Genomic DNA, 26,431 nt, shown 5'->3' with positions numbered 1-26,431 from the left:
ATACGTCCACTTCTTGACAAACTGGAGGAAAAGTATCAAAAAATATTCACGCCTGGAGAACACATTGTTATTGATGAAACGTTGATTCCACGGCGTGGAAGACTCATTTTCAGACAATATATACCAAATAAAGCGCACAAGTATGGAATGAAATTATTTAAATTATGCTCAAGCACGGGATATACATGGGTGATGATTTTTTACTCTGATAAATCAGCTGATGGTATTAGAGAAACGAGGTTGGCACATAATGTATGTCTTCAGCTTGCAGAAAAACTTTTCCACCAAGGACGCACATTGTATATTGATAATTTTTACACGAGTTATGAGTTAGCAATATCATGCCTAAACCGCAAAACCCATGTAGTGGGAACACTTAGGAATAACAAAAAGTTCCTCCCAAAAGATATTCTTCATTGCAAACTCAGAAGAGGGGAGATGGTATCCAAAGAAGATGATAACGGGATTGTGGTACTCAAATGGAGAGATACACGGGACGTAAGAATTTTATCAACAAAACACGCTCCTATCATGGTACCAAGTACAAAAAAAAATCGTAGCATTCGTACTGTTTCTCCAAGTCAACAGACACCTGCAACACTCAAACCACTAGCTGTTGTTGAATATAATGCAGGAAAGTGTGGTATAGATTATTCCGACCAAATGGTTTCTTATGCCACCACAATTAGAAAAGGAATCAAGTGGTGCCGAAAGCTTGGCATTCAACTACTTTTGGGAATTTCTGTTGTAAATGCTTTGACGGTTTACAAAATTGCAACAAAGGAGGATGTAAATATTAGAAGATTTAGGGAAATATTAGCTGCAAAATTATTTGGGTTGACTGAGAATACAACAAATCCTTGTCTTCATCGGAGACAGCATAATATCGCCGTTAGAAAAAATGATTCTGGATGAAGCATTAGACGCGCATGCAAATAATGTTTTGCAGATAAAAGTCGTCGAATGGGCAGATCAAAGACACGAGAGAATTTAATGAAAACAACAACTTATTGTCCAAGTTGTCCTGACCAACCCCAGTTTGTATAGAATGTTTTAAAGTTTTACATTCTACATAATTTTGTTAATAAACCATTTTCGTATTACTTTTATAACAATAGTTTATACTAAAAAATATTCTATTATAAATTTAAGTTATATTAATAAATATAGTTTATATTAATTAATATTCAATAGTTTTGTAACTTCCTCTGCGAAATATAATTTCAAACACATACGAATGTTCTGCGCAAGTAGTCAAATAAGCGTCACCCCAATACGAGTGACGCGGCCCGATCAGAAACTATACTGTTACCCGAATACGGGTGACGTGGCAGTCAACGTGTTAAAGCGACAGTGTGGGCAGTGACAGTGATACTGAGTTTTCAATTATATTGTATATCATTGTTACTATTATTATTGTTATTATTATTGTTATTATTGTTACATCCCTAGTTATAACCCATTTTCGTCTTTCGCCATTCCAAGGAGGTTTTGCTCTGGAATCCGCGAAACATCAGCGTTTTCTCGCTTAGCGACGCCCGTGATTCGAAATCCGGGAACTCGCGGCATGCGCTGGCGAAAACCCTTTGCTTGCAGGTTTTCGCAAGCAAGAAGCGTGACCTACTCCCCTTTTCGGAATATAAGTCATCGGCACAACGCAGGTACGCCACTTCCGTGATAGCGTATAGCAGAGACGAAGTTCTGCCCGTCCGTGACCCGCAATAGACCCGCGTGTAAGGCTATTCGAAACCAGGAAGATCATCGACGATGTGCTCGGCCGACGGTTCAACACGAGTGTATCGCCGTGGCCTGAGATAGCAGACCCATAATTGGACCAGTTTCCAGGAGTGCACCCGTGTGCTCTGCAGGACCACCACCAACCGCTTGTATCTGCAAGGTCGAGTCGTAGCCACACGCCACGAGTCTAGTGTTACGTCCGAAACGCGTAGTAAGTGTAAAACAAGACCTCTAGTGTGAATGACCAGCGAGTGATACGAAAACGAACGAGTGACGCACAACACCTGAAGTCAGCGAAGGGTATGTAACGGCCAAGACAGAATATATATATGTATCTAAGGTACGCCTTAGCGTTTTAATCGGCAGAACCCGAGGAACGTATTAACAGTAAAATAACCACCCTTAAGGTGGGACGTAACATTATTACTATTCCTACTATTGTTATTTTTTAAAAAGATATTTTATGAGGTCTTTTTAAAGTTTTTTCTAGCTTTTTTCAGATTCTTCCAATATTTTTACTTATATAGATGCAGCAACAGCAGAAGAAGATAGAAATTAAGTAAGTACAGAATTTTTTTAAAATTGTTATTGTAACCAATAACTGTTTATACATTGGTGTTTTAATAATATATTGTTTGCTTTAATTTAAGCAGTTTCTTTTTAACGTAACATTTCTAAGATAAGATTGTAATTATCAAAATGTATCTTTAAAGAAACAGCAAGAAAAAATGCAGTGTGAGAGGATGTGGGAATCAAGATACAAGGATGTTTACCTTGCCCCCTGAAGAAAAGGACAAGGAAAGGATGATCCAGTGGGTGGAAGCATGTGACAACCCAATTCTGTCACTGCTTCCACCCGAAAAACTAAAATACCGGGTAGTCTGTAGCAGCCACTTCGAGAAAAAATATATTATGATGAAGAAGTTGACAACGTCAGCAGTTCCAACAATAAACTTACCAGGTAATACTCTTACATAATTTGTACAGCGTATGTAGATAATTGTTAATGAAAATATGTATTACACAGTGTCAGAGGCTGCCTCTATTAAAATAGAGCAAGACACCCGGATGGAAATAACAGAAGAAGAAGAAGAAGAAGAAGAATGTAAGTTTTCAGTTATATCTGTATACTGAAAATACATAATAACACTTTTAGCATGAAATGTATCTATAATGTTATTTAATTTTGTTCTTACAGGCAAACTTGACCGCACCGGGGGAATGGACAATAAGAGTGGCATCGTGGGACATGTGGAATACACAGCACTTCCTGGTGCATCCAGAGGTTAGTCTGTTACCTCTGGTTTTACTATCTTTCTCAGTTGTAGACTGGTATGTTTAACAAATATTCTTTGGTTGTTTGTAGAAATCCAATGCAACGACTTAGACAGACTAAGTCTACAAGATACACGCATTAAGATACTTAAAATATTAGGGGGACCGGAAAGTAATGTCGCTTCTGAGCATGTCACTATTCGATTGTCATTTGTCAGCTCATTGTGTACATCAAAGTCGTGGCAAAGACATTCGGAGGTTATAGTGACTTGTTTAGTTGTAAATAATTTCATTAAAATTTTTTTTTACAATATTTGGTGAAATGGCCAGCCAAATATCAGAAGAGATACATATCCGGCATTGCATGCTTTTTGAGTTTCGCAAGGGTAGTAACGCAACAGTTGCTACCAAAAACATTTGCGATGTTTATCCAAATGCATTAGACGTTCGTAAATGCCAAAGGTGGTTTTCCAATTTCAAATCCGGTAATTTTGATCTTTCCGACTCCTATCGATCAGAAAGACCAACAACGTTAGACAATAAAAAATTAATGAATTGGGGTGGGAGGTACTGCCTCACCCACCATACTCGCCCGATGTTGCACCATCGGATTTCCATTTATTCCGATCACTTCAACACTTTCTAACAATAAGTGGCAAAAGATTTGCTTTGGATGATATCCGAAATGCCATCTCTATATATTTTGCTCAAAAGACAATTGATTTTCATCGATCCGGCATTGAAAATTTGCACACTAGATGGCAAAAGGTTGTTGATAATGAGGGTGATTATATCATTGATTAAAAATAAAAACTCGTTAAAAATTTATGTGTTTGAATTTAATGTAAGAAAACGACATTACTTTCCGGTCCCCCTAATAAATATCAAATGATCCAATGCCTCCATGCCAAGTAACAATCTCCGATCCACAATCACGCTTATTATAGACGCAAAACGGACGTGGACGGGCCACCCGACCTATCACGGGAAACCGATGACGATACCGACGGACAACACGCTTCATCACGGGACAGCGAAACGTTCTCCTCTTCCGAATCTGTGAGATCGATCGTACACGTTTGCGACGACAGCCGCGGATCGGCGTCGCGCATCGCGGGCCCCCACCGCGGCGGCATCCCCACACCCGTTCGATTAGATTATAAGTAGGACCGATCGATGCGATGATCGATGAGTTGCTTCACAAACTACTTTTATTGTGGGTCAGTCAGTCGTTGAACATCGTACAGTTCGGATCGCATAAGTCCTAACCCTCGATCGTTAAAATATATACCTGCTTCGCGTGTGCTCTAGAAGCGCTGCTCTTTCGGGTGCTTCCTGTTCACGTGCTCTCCGTGCATATAGACACTTATTTCGTCCTGCCTATAGTGCTCTTCTGCCGACTCTGTCTGCTTAAACCTGCATGCTCTTAAGCTCACTAATTCATTAGCTATTCGTCTTTCAAACAAAGATAACACCCGGCCGCGCACTTCGTGCGCGTCTAAACCAGCTCTCTTCTACAAGCGAACCAAATGTGCCCGCTCCATCACCCTATCAAACTCAACCTCGACATCAACATTCTCGTTTGGTAGCACTAAACCTGCCATCATGCCCAAAAGGACTGAGCTCGTCTCAACTGGAAATCCGTCGAACTCCGGTTCCTCAGCCTTATCTCAGCCTGGTAATGCTGCTAAGAAGACCAAGGCCGGAAACCTTAGCCAGCACTCCAGTGAAAACCACATGGATATCTCTCTCGAGTTCAAAACAACAACCATGGTATCCGCCAATATACCGACAAGTAACAGGTTTGACTTCTTAAACTCCGATTTCTTCCGTATAAGAGAAAATGCCGTGACGTTTGGAACTGCCAAAGCCGCAATTCCTCCCAAATCCACTCCCATCTCCTCTCATAAACCTTCCACACAGGAGCGCCCTCCTCCCCTCTTCATTGACGCCGGTGCCCACAGAGTTATCGCCTTGGCCCGCCAACTTAAATCATCCGTTGGGGACAAATTTAACTTGAAATACCTTGGTAACCAAGTTCGTCTTAACTTTCATGTCATCGATGACTTCGTAGACTTTAAAAAATCCCTCTTCGAGAAGGGATTACATTTCCATACTTACTCCCTGAAATCTGAAAAACCCCTCACCATGATATTAAAAGGTTTACCCCCAATTTCTTGCCAAGACGTAGTCGAAGAGTTAAAATCATCTGGCCTTAACATCCTAAATTGCCAACAAATCTCTGGTAAACCCACCTCAAGTTTCGCCATATACAAAATAACCTTCCAACCCGGCACCACTTTCGATGAAGTATCTAAAATCAATCATCTATTCCACCTGAGGATCTATTGGGAGAAATTCAACAACTCCAAAAAGAAATTCAAAATATACTCAATGTTTCCGTTGCCAATCATTCGGGCACGCATCTCTCAACTGCAACCGCCCAGTAAAGTGCGTCAAATGCGGTGACTCGCACGCCACTAAGGAATGTAAGAAAACTTTTAATACTCCTCCGAAATGCGCCAACTGCGGTGGCGAACACACCGCCAACTTTTCCGGTTGCCCCGCTCTCATTCAATTCCTAAGTAAAAACAAACCCACACCACCAAACAGGTCGCTTTTCAATACTCCTGCTCCATCTCGTCCCACCACCCCCTACGCACCCCTGCAACAAGTCACCATTCCACCATCGATTCAATACAACGCACCTGCTAACAAAATCACTTCGCCGATTCCTTCCAGTAAGCCGACGTCCTACGCTGATGCACTCAAACAGCCTTTCACAAACCCAGTCAACGTCTCAACTTCCTCTCCTTCAAACTCTACTCCAAATCTCATGGACGACCTAAAAAATCTAAATCGAGCGGTAATGCAACTCGATCAAGTCATCAACATAAAAAAGATGACTAGCCTGATCACTTCCCTCACTCACAAACTATCCATCTGCCAGTCAAACATGGAAAAGTTACTTGTCCTACAAGAATTTGCTCTTGCTTTAGATGGCTAATTTCCCCTCCCCATCGCTCAACATCATGTCATGGAATGCCGGCTCCATCTCTCCTTAAATCCCCGAACTTGAAACATTCCTTCTAGATAACCACATTGCCTTAGCTGCCATACAAGAAACCTGGCTCAAACCGATCGATACGATCTACATCAGAGATTATGCAGTAGTGCGCGCCGACAGATCCAACAACTCGGGTTTCGGAGGCGTTGCTATTCTTGTCCACAAAAACATATCCTTCAGCCCTTACACACTTCCTAACACTGGGGATGTGGAAGCGGTTGCCATCAAAATCAGAAACCCTAACCTCATTTTCATTTCCGCTTATTGTCCTCCCTCAGTCAAACTTACGGAAAATAGCCTAGACTCTCTCACTGCATTCCGTATACCATTTCTAATTGGCTCTGACCTAAATGCTAAACACCCCTCCTGGAATAACGCCAACCAAAACCAGAACGGACGCACCCTGAAAAAGCACCTGGACAACTCACCATACGTCATGCTGTATCCGCCTTCTTACACACACTGCCTACCCCACTGTAATCCTTCCACAATAGACATCTTCCTAACCAACAGTCAACGTCGTTTCCAATGCAATTCTATGGACGACCTCGGTTCGCATCACCAACCAGTCCTACTCACCCAACCAAATAATTCGGTCACCCCATCAATCACTCAAACTCTAATCCCCGATTGGGAGGCCTATAAAAAACAAACCAGCACACTCACCATTATCGCTTCACACAATTCCACTAATGAAATTGACGACTCCATACGTAAACTGGGTAGCTTTCTCAATAACTGTAAACGTATCACCTCCTCCCCGGTTCAAGTCACTGCACTAGACTTCACTCCAGACCGCGAATTCGCAAAATTGAAGGCTATGCGGAACTCGGCACGTCGCTCTTGGTATTGCACCGGGAACCACATATACCAACAGTTTTACAAATCACTCGCCAAACAGGTTAACAAGAAAATTCTCGCCCTCAAAGCAGTGGAAATAGATTCAAAAATAAAAAACGCCTTTGCCCATAATCACACCTTCTGGCCAATTTACAGGAAAATAACCAATTCCAAAACGCTGATACCCCCCCCCCCCCCCCCCCCCCCCCCCCCCCCCCCCTCCCCTAAAAGACACCTCAGGCAACACCTTCATTACTGAAACTGAAAAATGTCATGCCCTAGTCTCCCAATTCCAGGCTGTTCATAACAAAGCAGCCACTGCTAACTCCAGACTACACAACACATTTATTCACCAACTAACCTCATCTCCCACACCAAATGACATACAAGCTCAGCAAGTTCAACTCCCTCCTAATCTCAACGACTTTCTTTCACCGGCAAGTATCAGCCTCATAATCAAGAAATTGAATTCTAAAACAGCCGTCGGAGCTGATGGTCTGTCCCCTGATCTTCTAAAGAGAGCCTCCACTAAAATCTCGATTCAAATTTATTATATATTCAGATCCTGCATCGCTTTTTGCTACTTCCCCACGGATTGGAAAACCGCGAAAGTAATCCCCATCCCTAAACCAGGCAAAGATAAAACACTCATCCAAAACTATCGCCCAATCAGTCTATTGTCCATCCTCTCGAAAGTATTCGAAAAAGTTCTGGCTAAAATTGTCACACAGCATGCCAATTCACTCAACCTCATACCAAATTTCCAATTTGGTTTCAGACCCTCCCATTCCACAATTCACCAGCTCGTCAGGGTATCTCAGTTCATCACACACGAACTCAATGTTAAGCGCTTCTCGGCCATAATCCTGCTTGATCTTGAAAAGGCTTTCGACTCTGTCTGGCACGAGGGCCTCCTCTTCAAACTCTTACAATTTCAGTTTCCCTTATGGCTAGTCAAAATACTCCAATGCTACCTCCAAGACAGGAAAATCTTTGTTAAAATTGGCTCCTCCAAATCTCAACTAATGCCCAAAATAGCCGGGGTACCCCAAGGCTCCATCCTGGGACCCCTTCTCTTCACACTGTATATCTCAGACATCCCTCAACCTGATAATACTATCCTTTCCCTATACGCCGACGACACAGCCATACTCGCTGCCTCAAGGAGCCTTCAACTCCTGTATTTCAGGCTGCAGAAAGCTCTGATAACCATAAACAACTTCTTCTCAGACTGGAAACTAACAGTCAATCCCGGAAAAACCCAAGCTATTTATTTCTCACGAAGACTTAATATTTCCTCTCCCCCTCCGCTATCCTTAAACGGTCTGGCAATACCCTGGCAGCCCACCGCTAAATACTTAGGCATCATTCTGGACACCAAACTAACCTGGAAGCAGGCAATAGAAGACCGCATCGAAAAGGCTAATAAAGCAATTGGCGCAGCATCCAAACTGTTAGTCTACTCATCCAAGCTCCAACAAGACCTCCGTCTAAGAATATACATCATGTGCATCCGACCAGTACTCCTATATGGTTCTCAAATCTGGAGTGCAGCCTCACCTACAAACTTACATAAACTCCAAACGCTTCAAAACAAAGCGCTGAAATACATATTTGGAGTTCCACGAGACTACTCAACTAATAAGCTTCACAACAAAGCTAAAATCCCGTTAATCACCAATCTCATTTGCACGCATAACTCAAGATACGACACGTCATCGCACTTCAATCCTCTAGTGGCTAACACAAACCCAATCCCACAGGAACTTATTCCATACCAAGTCAAGTACAGATTTCCACTCTCAACGAAAGACTCCTAAACTCCTATCCGCTTATTCAATAGTGACCTGCCAAGTGTACGCTTAATCCTGTTCATCCATCCATCTCCACTCTGCTTGACTGCATGCATCGGCATGCACCTGCAACTCCTGCCAGCACCGAACATATCGTTTTGCTCGTATCATGCTTCAGGTTTTTTTGTAAATTTTTCCTGAGATATTTCCTGCAGGCGAAAGCTTCTTCTTCTTAGACTCAACCGTACCATTCAAGGCAGTGTGCAGCAGGCCACCCAGCCTCCCAGCCGCTATCAGCCCATGAGTCATCATTAAAAAAAAAAAAAAAAAAAAAAAAAGATGATCGATGAGTTGCCTCGGGGCTTCGCCCCCGAGGGGACTTCCTAGGAGGTCCGGACCGGAGCACCAGAGCTCTCGACGCCATGGGTTTCCTGGCGAAGAGATCTCTGGCCAACGGGCCGTAGCATGGTACTACGCTACGACCTGACAGCTCCCATAGGTCCAGCGGCCGTAGGCGCCTAGCCTCGTCAGTCCCGTGGTTGACCCGGGGTGACCAAGGTAGTGCGCGTTCATAATCTCTGCTGGTGCTTCCGCGGGGATTCCGAACGCTAGCTTACACGGCACCGCATTCTGCCTTTGGCAGCCGATTCAGTCCAGCTTCGTGGCGTTGTCCAGGCTGGCCAGGATTGGTCGTCGTCTCGTTCGCTGTTCGGTTCTACCTCGGCGTACGAGAAGACGAGCCGTGTGAGGCAAGCGGGCGGCAACTCCACCGCAGCGCGAAACACCGCAGCGCGTTTTGAATAAATACCGTCAGCCCAATCGGGTCATTCCTTTCCCGACTTTTGCGTCCGCTCTCTCGACACTCGATAGTGTCTCGGCGCTTTCGCTCGTTTGTTCGCCTTCGCGCTCCGCGTACACCAGCGTGCGTCCGTTTAGTTCGTAAGGCGGTAGCGACCGCAGTAGTTTGTAAAAACGTTAGATATAAGTTCCGCGTATTTTCTGTGACGGACCGGGTTCCGACCGTAGTATATAAGTTCTGTATCTTAGTTTTAAGCATCACGGCTCCACACGTCTAACCACCAGACGATCTTTTGCTTGTAGTACCCGAGGCAGGAAGGTACCGCCCGACCACTAACTCGGCGAGGATAGCCACCGCCGATGTAACCAGTAGTCATCCTTAGTTTTCTGAATAAACATATATATATTTTTCTACCTAAATCTGCCTCGTTATTTACCGACCTGTTCCCTTGCGAACCCTGGCACGGGGAAACCGACCGCGGTGCGCAACGCCGCACAGTGGGCTGTTTGCCCGATTTCAGCGGCCACAGCTAGTTCAAAATTCGCTCAATATTGAAACTGCTGTAACTTTACTAAAATTTATCCAAATTTGATGAAAAAACAACCATTTGAAAGCTTGAGATTTCTACTTTTTGTACTATATACCGTTTTTACTAAAATGGATGTTTTGAGTGCAAAATATGTCCATAAAGAGGAGCGTATCAGATTGTAAAGTTTGTAGCTATTTTTAATCCATATATTGTAATCCATATTTTAACGTTATTCGTCTATTTTATGTACACTATCAAAAAGTATAATCATTTACATTTTAAATATCTTTTTAAAATACTTATTACAAAGAATGCTGTTTTTTAAATGTACAGGGTGCGTGGATTAATATCTTATGCATGGTGGGTGACATAGGCGTCTATAATCTTACTCACGATTTGTCACCCAATATCGGGCAAAATAAAAATTAATATTAACAGCACAATCAACGGTTTTGATTAAATAAGATGCCAGGAATCAAATAGTTAGTTCTTCGAACTCCCTGGGCTAAAGGCGTCAGTAACCCAATATGTATACATAAAGTGTTGAAAAGTAGATAAGGGCTAATGAGAGCCGGCCCGCCTGGCATGAGGATTTTTGGCCTCTGCCAGTCAGTCAATAACGTGTGCAGTGAGAGCTAGCCAAGTGTTTTTAAAATAATTCCTATATGTTATTTAAATTTTATGTGTGTACTGTTTTCTTATTTTAGCGCATATTGTATGTTTATTATTATTATTTAGTATTGTTACGTCCGGGCTGGATTTTCATCAACCCGACCTTGCGTTCCTCATCGGGTGTGTAGCACTTGAAAGTATTCCACGTGAGGGATGCAAGGAAGGGCCTGATTTTTCTAAATTTTCCGTTTCTGTTCGCGCTCCTCCGATCTCGTGCTTCTTCGTCGGGTGCGTATGCACATGAAGGTATTCCACACGAGAACACGAGAAAGGAGTTTGAGATTTAAATTGACCTTTCTTTTCCTTTTACACTTTTATTTCATTTCAATAGCTACTTTCCAGTATACCTAATTTGTGTGCCTCGCCGGTGCGACGCACTTGGAAGTATCCTAGGCGAGGAACACAAAGAAGGCTATATTTGGCTCTTTCAAATAATATAAACTAATCTTCCTTGGGACGATTGCCGTTGGAACTACGTTTGGAAATGTACAGAAATTCGAAACCGTTGAGGTCAAGGAGAGGTATCATAAACATCCTTCGCCGCGCGGTTAAGCAGTGCGACGCACATGGAAGAATCCCAGCTTAACTGAGCAGAATAAAGAAACGCGATTTTCGCCCTATTTTACAAGCGGATACCTCTCATACCTGTAAAGCATGCGTCAGCCGTTCCTTCCACGGGAGAATGAGTGCCATAAAGAATGAGAGTGATTTGTTTGAAATATTATAAAATGATCTGAATGGAATGAAAAGCGAGGTTTGCGTGACAACCACTGAGAGTTTGAAAACGTCGACGAACGTTTAGGAACGTTCGAGACAACGGTCGACGGGGATCGTAAACGCGTATTGTCACAAATAGGCAACAAAAACTGCCAAGCAATGTTCTGGAACGAATTCCAAGAACATGTTAACGGATATATGTATATTATTCGATATGCGCGAACTTATGAAAACGCGAATAAAATGTTCACGAAACTAATTGAAATTAAAACATCAATCTCTTTGTCACGGAAGCCGGGAAACGCCTGTAATAAAACAAACATCGATTATAAAAATACCTCGAATGAATCAAAAAGCCCTAATACTATTATTACGCGAATATTGTAGTAATTGACATAAATAAAATGTTAATCGACACCAGAGATTCGTTTGTACAGACTTCGTTAATTAATTGAAAGCGAATAGGATTAAATTAACGCATTTGGAAGATTCTAGAAGGCATAGAAATTGCGACGCACAAAATTCATGAAGCGCTGTAGGGGTAAAAGAGAAAGATGGTCAACTATTAGACAGAGTCAGAGGAAGGTCAGGGAGGGATGAGAACTCGGGAAACGCGCCTAGACGAAACCAATACGCGCGGGCTCTCCCCTTCGACACGTACCCTGATTTGCCAAATGATGTCCCCACTTTGGGCCCATGATCGCGGGTCGAACCCTGAGATACGATCGCTTGACTGAGGCAAATCACTCTTCGTCGAAAAATCACAAGGTGTGTGTCGGGGAGCCCGTGTTCGCGTGGAGACAGAGTTGTCTCGATATCGCGTAAATAGATTGCTCGGCAAAGTTCCTCCGTGTAACGAGGCAGAGTGTCGAGAGTGTTTCGGTTCGCGATTTTCGTGGCAAGGACTCAAACGGCTACGTAAAATCTTTCACACTTTTCAATATCCTATCCTTTTCTCTTTCTATTTTAAATCGTGCGTTAATAATTATATTTCTTTTCGCGTCGCGTCGTATTTCGAATATCGTATTTGTATTTCGTATCCGTAACACCGTAACGAATGCTCAAACGCGAACGCGTAGTGCGTGTGCAATTGGTTCTCATCCTCTCTTCGATTTTCCAGATTTCAGACCATCACCACAGCATTCAAAACCCAGAACTTATTGCAAATATTTTACTTTTGTATTACATCGAATTGGTGAGTTGCACATTTTATATCTTCGTTAACACAACGAATCTGATGTCGAGTGAGGGCAAAACGGCAATCTGAGGGACAGTTAGTCGCGGAAGTATCCAACTAGATTGTTCCGTTCAAAATAAGATACGAGGTAATCAACAAAATCATTTTCCGTTTACACGAGCGTGAAGACGGCCCACGAGACTGTTAGTCCTGGAAGCATCCTACTGGGACCGTCCTTTTTCGGATCGTAGAAAAATATAATAAACAAAACACCGAAGTTCGGATCGCGATCTTTAAAGCCAACATAGTTTCGTCAATTTTCTGTTAAAAGTTCATTCCAATTAATTACATTGATCTAATATCCATTCTGACCTGTTATTTTCTAATACTCTATTTATATATTTCATACAGCTCGTACACTTTGTTAAATAACTATTTTGTTGTAATTATTTTTCTCAGAATTATACACATCTTACCCATATTTAAATTTTTAATCATTTGCATTCAAACACCCTTAACATTTCCTTATTAACACGTCTACCTTCCTGCACGAATTCACACGAGGGGCCCGTATGGGACTAGAGCATTGACGGACTCAATCAATCAATTCAGAATCCTATTATAAATTAACGATTCTTTTTAAATTGTTCCGATCGTTATCGACCTAACATCGTCGAGCGCGATTGGGACTGGTGGCAGCGATAATACCGTTCTGATCCGTATCAATCATCAAATTTTCTAATTTAATAATCTTTCGTTTTTTTCTTTTATTATTTTTGTACGTCGCGAGCGAGATACGGCGCGTAACAGTATTTACTTAAGTTAATTAGTGCAGTTTATTTTTTTAAGTTCTATTTTGTTTTATAATCTACTTGATTTCACCTATATCCAGTGTTTGAGAATCCGCTCAGCCATGATGGCGCTCACGGTCGATCGATTTATCGATCGGGAGTCGACCATCTAGGTAACGCGTGAGCAGGGGTCTCCTCGCCGGCTCGCGCGCTACGCCGCCATTATCGATCATCGATTCACGAGTTCACCACGTGCTCACAAGCTCACCGCTCAGAAGTTTTGTTCAAGTGCGAATCATCAAGACACGATCAAGACCACTCAAACGACCCTAGGAATCCTCGCAACAGTGCTAGCGACCAGGATCACCAGGTAATGTTCACTTACAAATAATTCATTGAAACGTGAGCCGCCAACCACGTGTCAATCTCGCACGCGCTCACGGGCACCATCACCGTAGCGGGCCGAATTAATAAAATTAACGGGGCTTATTGTTCACGACTGCCGATCAATTCAATTGTCAATTCAACGGATCAGGTGACAGATCAAATCAATAATTTATATGTCTCAACTCAAGTAAGATCATTCTTCACGACGAATCATTGTAATTGTAATCAAAATCATTCAGACGATTCATTTTCTTGTACGCAAAGATTCACAGCTGATCATTGTAAGCTTAATCATTATTTGTCAGTTCATCGCGTTCACGCAATTTTATCATTGACTCAAATAAATCAATTTGTGAAACCGACCCAGCAAGTGTAAAATTCTTTCCCAGCGCAATCCATCCAGGATTTCCATCAATCCTGAACATTTGGTCCTTCGAGCCGGATTGCGCCCTTGCTGGACTCGGTTTTCACAAAAATTGCTCATTGATCATTGTTCGTCTCAAGTCTTTGTCTCGTGTTCGTAACGGTTTTGGTGGTCGGCCATCTTGGCATTTCTCTTCCATTCAAATTCACTGACACTCTCGCCACTCACCAGGTGGCGCTCAGACGAATCACCCACAGTCGATAAGGAAGATCGATCCAACGAACGCTCACCAAGTCTGATCAACCCGCTCATCACTGATCATCAATGGCTCACCAAGGGAAAAGCTCAGAGAAATGGAGCGAAATGGACAGTTCAAAGGAGTCGCTGGAGGTGCCAGAAAAGAGCGCATCAGGCCGCTCATCGCCCGCTCTGGTGGCAACGGAACCAGCTCGCCGCACACCGTCGCCGCACTCACATGCAACGCGCTCAACGGCCACGGATCAATTGCCGATCGAGCTGCAGCTCAAAGTGCGGACTCAAAAGGGACGGCTCCGCAATGCTCACGACATCCTGACTTCCCTCAAGGAAGAAGCAGAGCGTCTCTCCAAGGAGGAGCTGGACGACGCCAAGGCTCAACTCGATGAGGCCATCAAGGTGTTCAACAAGGAACATGCACACTTTGAGGTGGTGTGGCCAAAGTCCCAGGCAGATCACCCGTACTTCACGGAGGACTGCCATTATCAAATGCAACAGATCGGCACTCAGGCAAAGAAGATCATAGCGAAGAGATCAGCGGAACTGCCAGCTCAACCGTCCGCTCAATCTGGAAAGGTGACGTATTCCAAGTCGAAGCTGCCCGACATCGCGTTGCCAAGGTTCACGGGCAACTACACGGAGTGGCCGTCCTTCCTAGAGTTGTTCACTTCCGTAGTGTGCGGAAAACCTGAGCTCGATCAAGTAGAGAAATTCTACTACTTGAAGGGTTGCCTGCGAGGAGAACCGGCTCAAATTGTGGCCAGCCTACCGCTCATCGGCTCATCACTCTCTGCAGCTCTCGAAATGCTCAAGCAGCGCTATGAGAATAAGCGGCGTCTCGTCCAGGCTCACCTTGACCAATTGGTTTCATTGCCAATGGATCAAGATCACGCTAAGGCATTGAGTCAGCTCATGTCGACCGCCATGGAAACTCGGCACGCAGTGCAGAACCTGATCGAGCCAGGTAAGCTCGGTGACTGCCTGCTCGTCCATCAGGTGTGCCGGAAGATGGACCACGCCACAAAAGAGCGATGGGAGACCACCCTCGGAGTCACCACCGAGTACCCATCGTTCCAGGAGGCCATGGAGTTTATCACCTCACGCATCAGAACGCTGGAGCAGTTGGCCGATGACAAGGCGAGAGCGTCGGCCAGCAAGACCGCTCAAAGTAAGCCCGCTCAACCGAAGGCTCAGCAGATCACCACAAGCAGGCCAGCTCACGCAGCAGTCGCAGCAAGGCCTGTAACTCAAGCTCGCCCGTCAGCTCCTCGCACCACCGAAAGGCCCCACCTAGAACGGCCATCGCCCTTCGAGTGTTGCGACTGCTGCGGAGGGCAACACTACATTGTGGCATGCGCGCTCTTCAGGAGTATGACGCCGAAACTGCGAGCTCAAACTATTGAGGACAAACGCCTGTGCTACAATTGCTTGGGCAGGCACAGCGTGCGAGCGTGCAAGTCAGCTCAAAAGTGTAAGCACTGCGGGGAGAAACATCACACGATGATTCATGAAGGCGAGCCGAAAGCAGCTCAAGCTCAAGCCGGCTCATCAAGATCGGCCTCCTCATCTGCTCAAGCCTCAGAATAAGATGCAGGTGCAGTCGTCACCAAAACCGCTCATTTCACGCTCCTCGCAACGGCTCAGGCTCGCCTCAAGACCGACTCAACACTCCACAACGTTCGTCTGCTCATCGACTCCGGATCAGAACTCTCCTTCATCTCCGAAGAATTAACCAGCCAGCTCAACCTTCGGAGACACCGATCATCCATCACAATAATTGGTGTTGGTGGAACAAAATCAACTGAAACAAAGGGTGTAGTCACTGTCACACTCCAACCGATGCATTCACAACAGACTGTCTGCATCCAGGCTCACGTGCTCACAGCCGTAACGACAATCCTGCCATCGTTCTCAATGAGAACTCCGGATTGGCCTCACATTAGAAAATTGAGGTTGGCGGACAATGATTTCTTGACACCACGACCAGTCGATTTAATCATTGGAGCGGATTTCTACGGAAGGATCATCAAGCCAAATATCATCAAGGGCTCACCAACAACACCAATTGCTCAACTTTCCATTTTTGGATGGCTCGTCATTGGCCCAGTCAACGAATCACAGTCAACCACTCATTATTCACATTTTGCAGTTGCTCAAGACGACCAGAGCAATCTGCAAGAGCTGCTCACCAAATTCTGGGTTCAAGAGGAATCACCAATGGATATCCCAAGCACGCTCACTCCGGAGGAAGAAGAATGCGAATCACATTTCTGTGCGACTCACTCTCGTGATCACACAGGAAGGTACATCGTTCGCATTCCACTCAAGGCACCAGCATCGCTCTTAGGCAATTCACACAAGATTGCTCAAAGATGTCTACAAAGCACTTTGCGACGACTCTCCAAGGATTCAACATACAACCAGCTCTACGTCGAGTTCATGAAAGAATACGAAGAATTAGGACACATGGTAAAGGCTCCAGATCATCAACGAATTTCATCACGAGAGGCTGAGAACGTTGGGCCTGATGGGGAGATGACCTTGGCACATGATGCTTCGGCATCAGGAGGGTTGAGGGTCTCTTCTGACGGTTCAACACCTCAGACCTCTGCTCATCTTCAACCATATTATTTGCCTCACCATGGAGTTCTACGTCTCGACAGTTCAACAACGAAGCTCAGGGTTGTATTCAACGGATCAAAAGCTACGACATCAGGCAAATCAGTCAACGATTTAATGCATACTGGTGCTAATTTGCTCTTGAATGTTACAGATGTTCTAATTTGGCTTCGCCATTATCACCACATTTTTGCCACAGACATCACAAAAATGTATCGCCAGGTAGCAGTTCACAAGGATGATTGGGATCTCCAGCGAATCCTTTGGATCGATGACGACCGCAATGTCATCCCCTACCAGCTCACAACTGTCACGTACGGTACAAAGGCGGCTCCCTTCCTGGCGACACGAGCACTCATGCAACTTGTTCACGATGAGGGTCATCGATTCCCTCTGGCAACGCCTTCGCTCACACATGGCAGATATGTGGACGATATTTTTGGAGGAGCAGACTCAATTTTGGAACTTGTGGAGGTCGCTCAACAGCTGATTGCATTGTGCAACGCGGGCGGATTTCCACTCGCAAAATGGCATGCGACTCACCCAGATCTTCTACGGGCTGTTTCGTCATCCACACAATCGTCAGCTCCCATATCATTTGACGACTGCACTACCAAATTACTCGGAATTCAATGGATGCCTCAAACCGACAATTTTGGCTTTTCATCCACGATCACAGATCAACCAAGTAAGTGCTCAAAACGCCTCGTATTGTCCGAAGTGGCTCGGATATTTGATCCATTAGGTTTCGTCTCACCGGTAATAGTACGAGCAAAGATGCTATTACAAGAACTCTGGCTACACAAAATCAATTGGGACGATCCATTACCGTCTCAAATTGTATCACGATGGTTCATCATCAGAGAAGATCTCAACAGCTTGGCCAAGCTATCGATCCCAAGATGGTTCAACACATGGAGCAATTCAATTGTAGAAATTCATGGATTCTCTGATGCTTCTCAACTTGCCATGGCAGCGGTGATTTACATCACCGTTAGCTCTCCGTCCAACAACTCAACGACGTCACTTGTCTGTTCCAAGACAAAAGTTGCACCGCTGAAGAGGCTCACAATACCAAGATTGGAGTTGTCTGCAGCACTCCTATTGGCAAAACTCACAAAATATGTTCAATCAACGCTCAAGGTAAAGATCAATGCAACGCACCTGTGGACGGATTCTCAAGTTTCGCTCACATGGATCAAATCGCAAGCATCACGTTGGAAGGATTACGTTCGGAACAGAGTCATTCAGATCCAAGAACTCACTCCAAATGCGCATTGGAGGCATGTTCCAGGTACTTCTAATCCAGCCGACTGTGCTTCACGAGGCATTTCGACAGATCAACTTCAACGATTCGAGCTTTGGTGGAAAGGTCCTCCCTGGATGGCTCGAAATCAAGATCATTGGCCAGAGCAAAAGGAACTCTCAACTTTAAACAGCGAACTCGAAGTGAGACCCAATGTCTCACTCTTTGCCTCAGCTCAAAAGCTAAGTTATCATTGGGATCTCATTTACAAATATTCATCTCTTATTAAGCTGTATAGACTGACTGCACTTTGTTTCAGGTTTGCCTCACGGCTTAAGAGAAAGCTCGAAACTCCTCCTGCAATCATCATACCATCCTGCGACATGGAGAAGGCGCAGCTCTTTTGGATTCACGCGACTCAACACTTGTATTTCACCAGCGAAATCAAGACGCTCAACACAGGCTCAACCCTGCCTGCAACTCACCCCTTCAGTCGCCTCACCGCCTTCATCGATTCGCAGGGAACAATACGAGTGGGAGGAAGACTCACAAACACAGCGCTCAGCAGGGATGAAAAACATCCAGCGATCCTCCCACGGGACGCTCACCTGTCGAAGATCATCATTGAAGATGCTCACAAGCGAACATTTCACGGAGGAACGCAGCTCACGCTCGCATACATTCGACAACGGTACTGGATCATCGGTGGCAGAGCTCCTGTAAAATCTCACATTTTGAGATGTGTCGTGTGTGCTCGTCAGAGGGGGATTCGTGCTCGTCAGATGATGGGTCAACTACCTCTCTGTCGAGTCACACCATCACGACCATTCGCTCACACCGGTGTCGATTATGCAGGACCGATCACAATGAAAAATTCAAAGGGAAGAGGCTCGAAAACAATCAAAGGATGGATCTGCGTGTTCGTATGTTTCTCCTCATCAGCTGTTCACCTCGAGGTTGTCAGCGATTACTCAACCGAGGGATTTCTGGCAGCCTACAGAAGATTCTCATCACGAAGAGGGATCGCTCACAAGTTGTACTCTGACTGTGGTACAAATGTTATTGGAGCACAGGCAGAGCTCAAACGCCTGTTCACGTCAAGTTCACAGGAGCACCGACAGATCGCATCGATTCTGTCAGCTGACAGCACTCAATGGATGTTCAACCCACCAGCTGCTCCTCACATGGGAGGAAAATGGGAAGCTGTGGTGAAATCAATCAAGTACCATCTCAGGAGAACAATTGGTGAGCTCTTACTAACATTCGAAGAGTTTTCCACTCTCCTCACACAGATCGAAGCGGTGCTCAACTCAAGACCATTGGAGCCGCTCAGTGACGATCCCGACGACATCTCTGCGCTCACCCCAGGACACTTCCTCATCGGTTCAGCGCTCAACACGATACCAGAACCATCACTGCTCGACGTCTCACCAGGTAGATTGTCGAAATGGCAACTGATCCAGCAGAGGGTTCAACACTTCTGGTCTCAGTGGTCTCGACACTACCTGCAGAGACTTCAATCAATCTCAAAGTGGCATCACCCATCGAACGACATCAAGACAGGCTCGTTGGTGCTGCTCACGAACGAGCATCTTCCACCGAGCAAGTGGCCACTCGCAAGAGTGACCGAAGTTCACCCCGGCAAGGATGCCCTCACCAGGGTTGCAACCGTGAAGACTGCAACCACGACTCTCGTCAGACCGATCACCAAGCTTGTCATCCTGCCTGTTCACCATCAAGCTGAGCTCACCTCTGCAGAAACATCATCAACGAGTTGCTGATGGCGGGCGGAAATGTTTGAGAATCCGCTCAGCCATGATGGCGCTCACGGTCGATCGATTTATCGATCGGGAGTTGCCCATCTATGTACCGCGTGAGGAGGGGTCTTCTCGCCGGCTCGCGCGCAACGCCGCCATTATCGATCACTGATTCACACCGATCACCACGTGCGTCTCAAAAAAGTGTTCAAGTGCGATTCATTCCAGTTCACGAGTCAAATCTTCAGCTCACGATCCCTCGCAACAGTGCTAGCGACCAGGATCACCAGGTAATGTTCACTTACAAATAATTCATTGAAACGTGAGCCGCCAACCACGTGTCAATCTCGCACGCGCTCACGGGCACCATCACCATAGCGGGCCGAATTAATAAAATTAACGGGGCTTATTGTTCACGACTGCCGATCAATTCAATTGTCAATTCAACGGATCAGGTGACAGATCAAATCAATAATTTATATGTCTCAACTCAAGTAAGATCATTCTTCACGACGAATCATTGTAATTGTAATCAAAATCATTCAGACGATTCATTTTCTTGTACGCAAAGATTCACAGCGGATCATTGTAAGCTTAATCATTATTTGTCAGTTCATCGCGTTCACGCAATTTTATCATTGACTCAAATAAATCAATTTGTGAAACCGACCCAGCAAGTGTAAAATTCTTTCCCAGCGCAATCCATCCAGGATTTCCATCATCCTGAACATCCAGTAAGTATAAACATGGTTTATTAGAAGAACTAGTTTCCGCATTCAGTATATTCTTTTTCGGTAATCGGATGTAAGTTGACGACAATATATGTCCATATAGGTAGTAAAATGTCATCGAATACTGGACAATCATCTGGGATGAAAGTTATGACGCGAAAGCAATTATTTAATATTATGCAGGGGTGTAAAGCCAAAAAATTTCATGAAAAATTGGATTATCTCGAAGATTATTTATTAAACTACAATCAATATTCAGAAGAAGAGCGTGTAGAGCTTAAACACGAAATTTCACACGTTAAATCAGAATTTAGTCGTAGATGGGTTTCTGCAAGTTATAAGAAAGATCTTTTCGAGAAACAAAATTTAAATTGGCTTCAAGGAACATTTGAAATACCCACACTATCATCTCAGTCTGGACGTCGACCTAAGGATTTTACAGAATTGTCAGAGCGAAGCAAAAGAAGGAAAACAGAAGATTTACGGAAAAATATCAGTTCTGAGAAATTAATATTTGCTGCAAGGGCGAAGCTAAGGACTTCTGGTCAAGTGAACGCTTCTGTAGTACTGCACGAAGTAACCAAATGCCAGAAATATGCAGAAATGTGCAAAAAAGTCTGTTCAAGAAATCAAAAAACAATTATACAACCAAACAACATTCTTAAAGCTCTATATATATTTGCGCACACAAATCTGTCTAAGCAAGACTACAAAACTGTCCGTACAATGGATAAAAAACTTTTTCCATCCTATCATATATTACAGAGGGCTAAGAAAGATTGCTATCCTCATCAGGAAGCATACATTATAAGTGACACTTCTGCAGAAATAAAGCTGCAAGAATTAGTAGACCACACAGTTGCCCGATTATTATTATACTTGGAAGAAGTGTTAAATAATTTAGAAGCAAATGAAATAAATAAATTAGAGTTAATCAGTAAATGGGGTTGTGATGGATCGAAACAAGCGCAACATAAACAAAAATTTGAAAATATTACTGATTCAGACAGCCATATATTTCAAAGCACATTCGTTCCCCTACGGTTAATTACAGAAAATGGAAAAATCATTTGGGATAATCCGACACCGTCATCTCTGAGGTATTGTAGACCAATTCGTATAAGATATATAAAAGAAGATACCGGTGTTATACGGGACGAAATAAGTTATATACAAGGCCAAATAGACAACCTAACAGAAACAGAAATTAACAGAAATGGACCTATAGCTGTTAAGCACACTTTTTTGTTAACAATGATAGATGGGAAGATATGCAACGCGGTAACAAATACATTATCTACCATGAAGTGTTACATACATAAATACATATGTGGATTGACCTGTACAGCATTCAACGACTTATCAAAGATAGGTGAAATAAATGTAGCTGCATTAAAGTTTGGTTTGTCAATTTTACATGTCAGAATAAAATTATTTCAAAATTTGATACATTTATCCTATAAATTACACATTCGGAAATGGCAAATACGCTCAAAAGAAGAAAAAGGTTCAGTCGCGGAAAGAAAGAAAATCATACAAGAGGAGTTTAAAGCACAAATAGGACTTACTATTGATGTACCAAAAACTGGTTTCAGCAATACAAACAACGGGAACACCAATCGCAGGGTTTTCTTAAACCATAAATTATCGTCTACCATTACCGGGATTGACGTAGAATTAAGAGTTATATTAGAAACAATTTCAAGCGGTTACAAAATAGATTTAAATAAAGGAGCATACACTATGGACACTGCAGAACTATATATTAAACTATATTCCTGGTACCCTATGTCACCCACCATGCATAAGATATTAATCCACGCACCACTAATTATTGAAAATGCTATCTTACCCATTGGAAACCTCTCGGAAGAGGCAGCCGAGGCAAGAAACAAACACTTTCGCCGTTACAGAGAAAATAATACACGAAAATGTACTAGAAAAGCATGTAATACAGACGTGCTCAATAGACTTTTAATTACTTCCGATCCTCTGATATCCGGTATGAGACAAATTAGAAAGATAAAATCAAACCCCTTTTTAAGTGAGACATTACAATTGATTCTACCTTCTGAACATCCATCAACTGAAGAAGAACATGCATCAGAAGAAGATGATGATGGTGATGATGATAATGAGGAATCAGAGGAAGAAGAGGAAGAAGAATGCGAAGAGGAAGGAGCAACATCAGATAAGGAGGAAATATTCTCAGGCGAGGAATTTAGTGATGCATGTTCCGATGAAAATTAATAGAAACACAGGGTTTCCTATTAAAAGGTACATTCTTATATATCCATTTTTCATCAATGAAATTAAATATCTTCATTAAGTGATATATAATACATACATTATTGTAATTTTTTCGACTTTTCCGCGTAAACCGACTGATTCAATTAACTACATTAAAAAAATAGAGACAAAAATCTATCTACAGTATTCGAAAGTATACAATGAGCGTTTATGAGTTAAGCAGTTCCTTCATGTAGCGAATGCGAACATGCAGGATGTGAGAAATACTGCAATTTTCGCGAGCGCGCGTTGGCCATTTTTTCGTAGATGAACTATAAAACACGGAGTCGGACGTAGTCGGAACTAATTTTTCTTGCATCTTAATCAGAAAACTTTAAAAAACACAATGGCACAGAAATGAACACCGGGACTCACCCGGAAGTATAATAAAATCGTTACCAAAGTCTTAGAATCATAAAGAAAGTGACTGAATCGTTGGTTATCTTTAAATATTAATAATTACAAAAATGTATATAGTACAAAAGTGAAATTCTCTTAAAAGTATACCTTATACTTAGCTAAAAAAACTTCTATAAAACAAAAAACTATTTAATGTATGTAAATAAGGTAACAATTACTAATAGATGAATTCGTTGAGAAATGAAAACGTGTTAACAGAATTTCAAACTTCCGACAAATTTCAGTGCTTTATGGATATATGAATGGGAAAACGAATGATGGGAGATTGTTCCTCAGATATTCAACTAAGTCAAGCCACAAAAATTTTACAATCTATGTAAAATTTTAAAAATTGAATTTTGAGCGTTGAAATTAGGCATACAGCCCACTGTGCGCCGTGCGCACCGAACCGACCGACCCCGTTACACGTTTGGCAATCATTCGACGAGGATAAAGCATCGGCCTTCGATATACAACACGCGACGCCATCCCAAAATGGTTGATCAGCCTGTAACCGTACATTTGTACGTTACATAGTATAACATAAAGTAGTATAGATTTTTCAAGGGAAATCGGAACTGTAGCGATGGTACGTGCTATCCCTTCTATTTGCGTCATAGCGGTGCGCGTGCGCATTCGCGTGCGCATGCGCGTATCCCCTCCTTCGAACGCCGGATCGAAGGAGCTTAGTGTCGATCCATCGATCGGCTCTCTTCCAAGAGACAACCGTCTAAAGATTGCGATCCAGCAAGTCGTGACTAGAGCCCGAGCTTGGACATCTCCCTTTCATTAAGTAGTGGCCTTCTATCTTGGGACTCAGCACCCTCGAAAGATCGCTCTACATAGGCATATCCGAGACGACGTTGACTCCTAGGGAAACCTAGTCGAGTCATCCTCGTTTTGCTTGTGCTCTGGCAATTTTCCATTGCAATTTGGAGGGCCGTGATCTCGCTCTTGGCATTCTTAATTTCTTCCTTGAGTACGCCTCGTACGACAGGAAGAACGTTGACGGATTCCGGCAAATCCACGGTTATCGGATTCTCTTAAATTCACGTATTTCAATCTGCAAAGGAGTCGAGGGTCGGGACTTAGTGCGCGACCTTCTCATCCTTTGATTGTGAGTGAAATCGTGAAGTCAGTGCCCCTGTCGATCTGAGGTTCGCAGGTGAAAACCTCGCTGGACCGGAAGTATCCTCGGAATCCACTGGCTCGCCATTCTGCGATTTAAGACACGCGTAAAAGTTAATATTTCGCTGCACGGTTAATAAATTCAAACGTTCCTTTTTGCCTACGCGCTCCGCGATTACGCGACCTTCGTGCGTAGTGATTTCAATGTATGTTTCGGAAACAAATCGAGCGATAATAACATGTCCTTGGCGAAAGACGTTTGAATCGTTGATGACCTACTAAATCTTATCACCGTCGTGTGTATATTACTTTTCGCATTCCGAGCAAAGTCACGATTTTGTGTTTTGACATCGTCTGCGTTATTCTCTCTCTCTCTATATATATATTTTCTTATATTTCTTAAAATGCGTTATTCAACCAGTCATTTTTCCGTATAAATGAAGACTGAGTTTTTTTCGGTCGCGTTAAAGTCGCTCGACTGGTTGAAATATTTTCTTTTGCGTTATCATTTTTGTATTACACTCCCGTTTCGTGTAAATCCGATCTGTGTGTTTATTGACGATCGATCTAGTCAAGTTCGTTGTATATTATATTTTCATAATCTGCGCGTCTATTGAACATCTATGAGATGAGAATTGCGTTCCGTTGATTGTTGAACGCGTAAACTGCCATAATATTTGCGGTGCTTCTACCATTCTGTGATAGGCTCTTTTGCCATACTCCCATCACCATTTTTCTGAATAAATCAATATTTTGTTACACCGCAAAACTACGTCTCGTTACTGACTTCACCGTTCCTTCTGCCTTCGCGAACGCGCAGCGAACGCGAACCACTCCTTGAGACGCGTAGGAGAAAACGTACGCTCGTACTACTCGCGTTATCTTCTCCTTCGCATAAGTAGCAAAAGATATAAACGTTACAAGCCCTAACAAACAAAAGACGAGACCGCAAAGCTGAATCATCAATTACATCAAAATTGGACATAAAAATTATAGGACCCTCAAAAAGAAATTCATGATCAGATTTACATTTAACAGAATACGCAGCAGGACTACCTTCGAACAACCGTTTCAATAAACTGGGAACGTGATAACGATAATCAAACTCCTCAAACAAAATCACCTTATGAAAAGACTCATCAAACCCATCCATAAAAAATGTACCCACCCCTGGATAAAAAACAAACGGCAAATTCCTAGATCCTATCATACTTTGACCTGCGCGTACGTGACTCTGTACGTATCGCTATCTCTGTCTACGCGCTGTTGCTGTCTCTTTCTATTCTGCGCTTGTTCCTATCTCTTTCTACGCGCTATTGCTGTCTCTATCTATTTATTCCGCGCGCTGCGCTGTGTCGATCTTTTATCGACGCGGTAGAATTATCGACGTATTTTTTGAAGTATATAAAATTTTTTGTTAAATATAAATATTAATAAATATAAGATTCTTTTTAGTTATTAAGTATGAATATAATTATTTAAATCAAAATAGTACAATAACAAATAAAAAATGAACTGTTACAAATTTTAATTATAACGAAATTATAATTAAAACGAAAAATGAATAAATATTTTAATAAATACTAATTTTGAAATTTCTTCTTATTTATCATTCTTCCTGCTGGATGTTACAAAATGGTAAATATAATATGGATCATAGTTCAACCAATTCATATGAAAGTGCCAACGGAATTTGATTTTAAGAATATCGCAAAGGACTATTATAATATTTGGAATTTTCCCAATTGTCTCGGCTCTATTGATGGGAAACATTAGAATTAAATGTTCTCCACATTCTGGTTCTATGTTTTATAATAATAAACAATTTTTTTCGATTATTCTTCAAGGAGTAGTAGATG

General features: G+C 43.0%; 1 protein-coding gene across 1 annotated transcript; it reads left to right on the top strand.

Moving 5' to 3' along the window:
• The first annotated feature begins 16,242 nt into the window (after positions 1-16,242).
• LOC123988324 lies at positions 16,243-20,049 on the top strand. Its single transcript, XM_046287910.1, has one exon. It carries the CDS (start codon positions 16,243-16,245, stop codon positions 20,047-20,049), a length of 3,807 nt encoding a protein of 1,268 aa, XP_046143866.1.
• The last annotated feature ends 6,382 nt before the right edge of the window (positions 20,050-26,431 follow it).

Source organism: Osmia bicornis, chromosome 1 (genome assembly GCF_907164935.1).
Source record: "Osmia bicornis bicornis chromosome 1, iOsmBic2.1, whole genome shotgun sequence".
NCBI classification, from domain to species: domain Eukaryota; kingdom Metazoa; phylum Arthropoda; class Insecta; order Hymenoptera; family Megachilidae; genus Osmia; species Osmia bicornis.
Note: the sequence above shows the minus strand (reverse complement) of the source record. Positions and strands in the feature narration are given on the sequence as shown.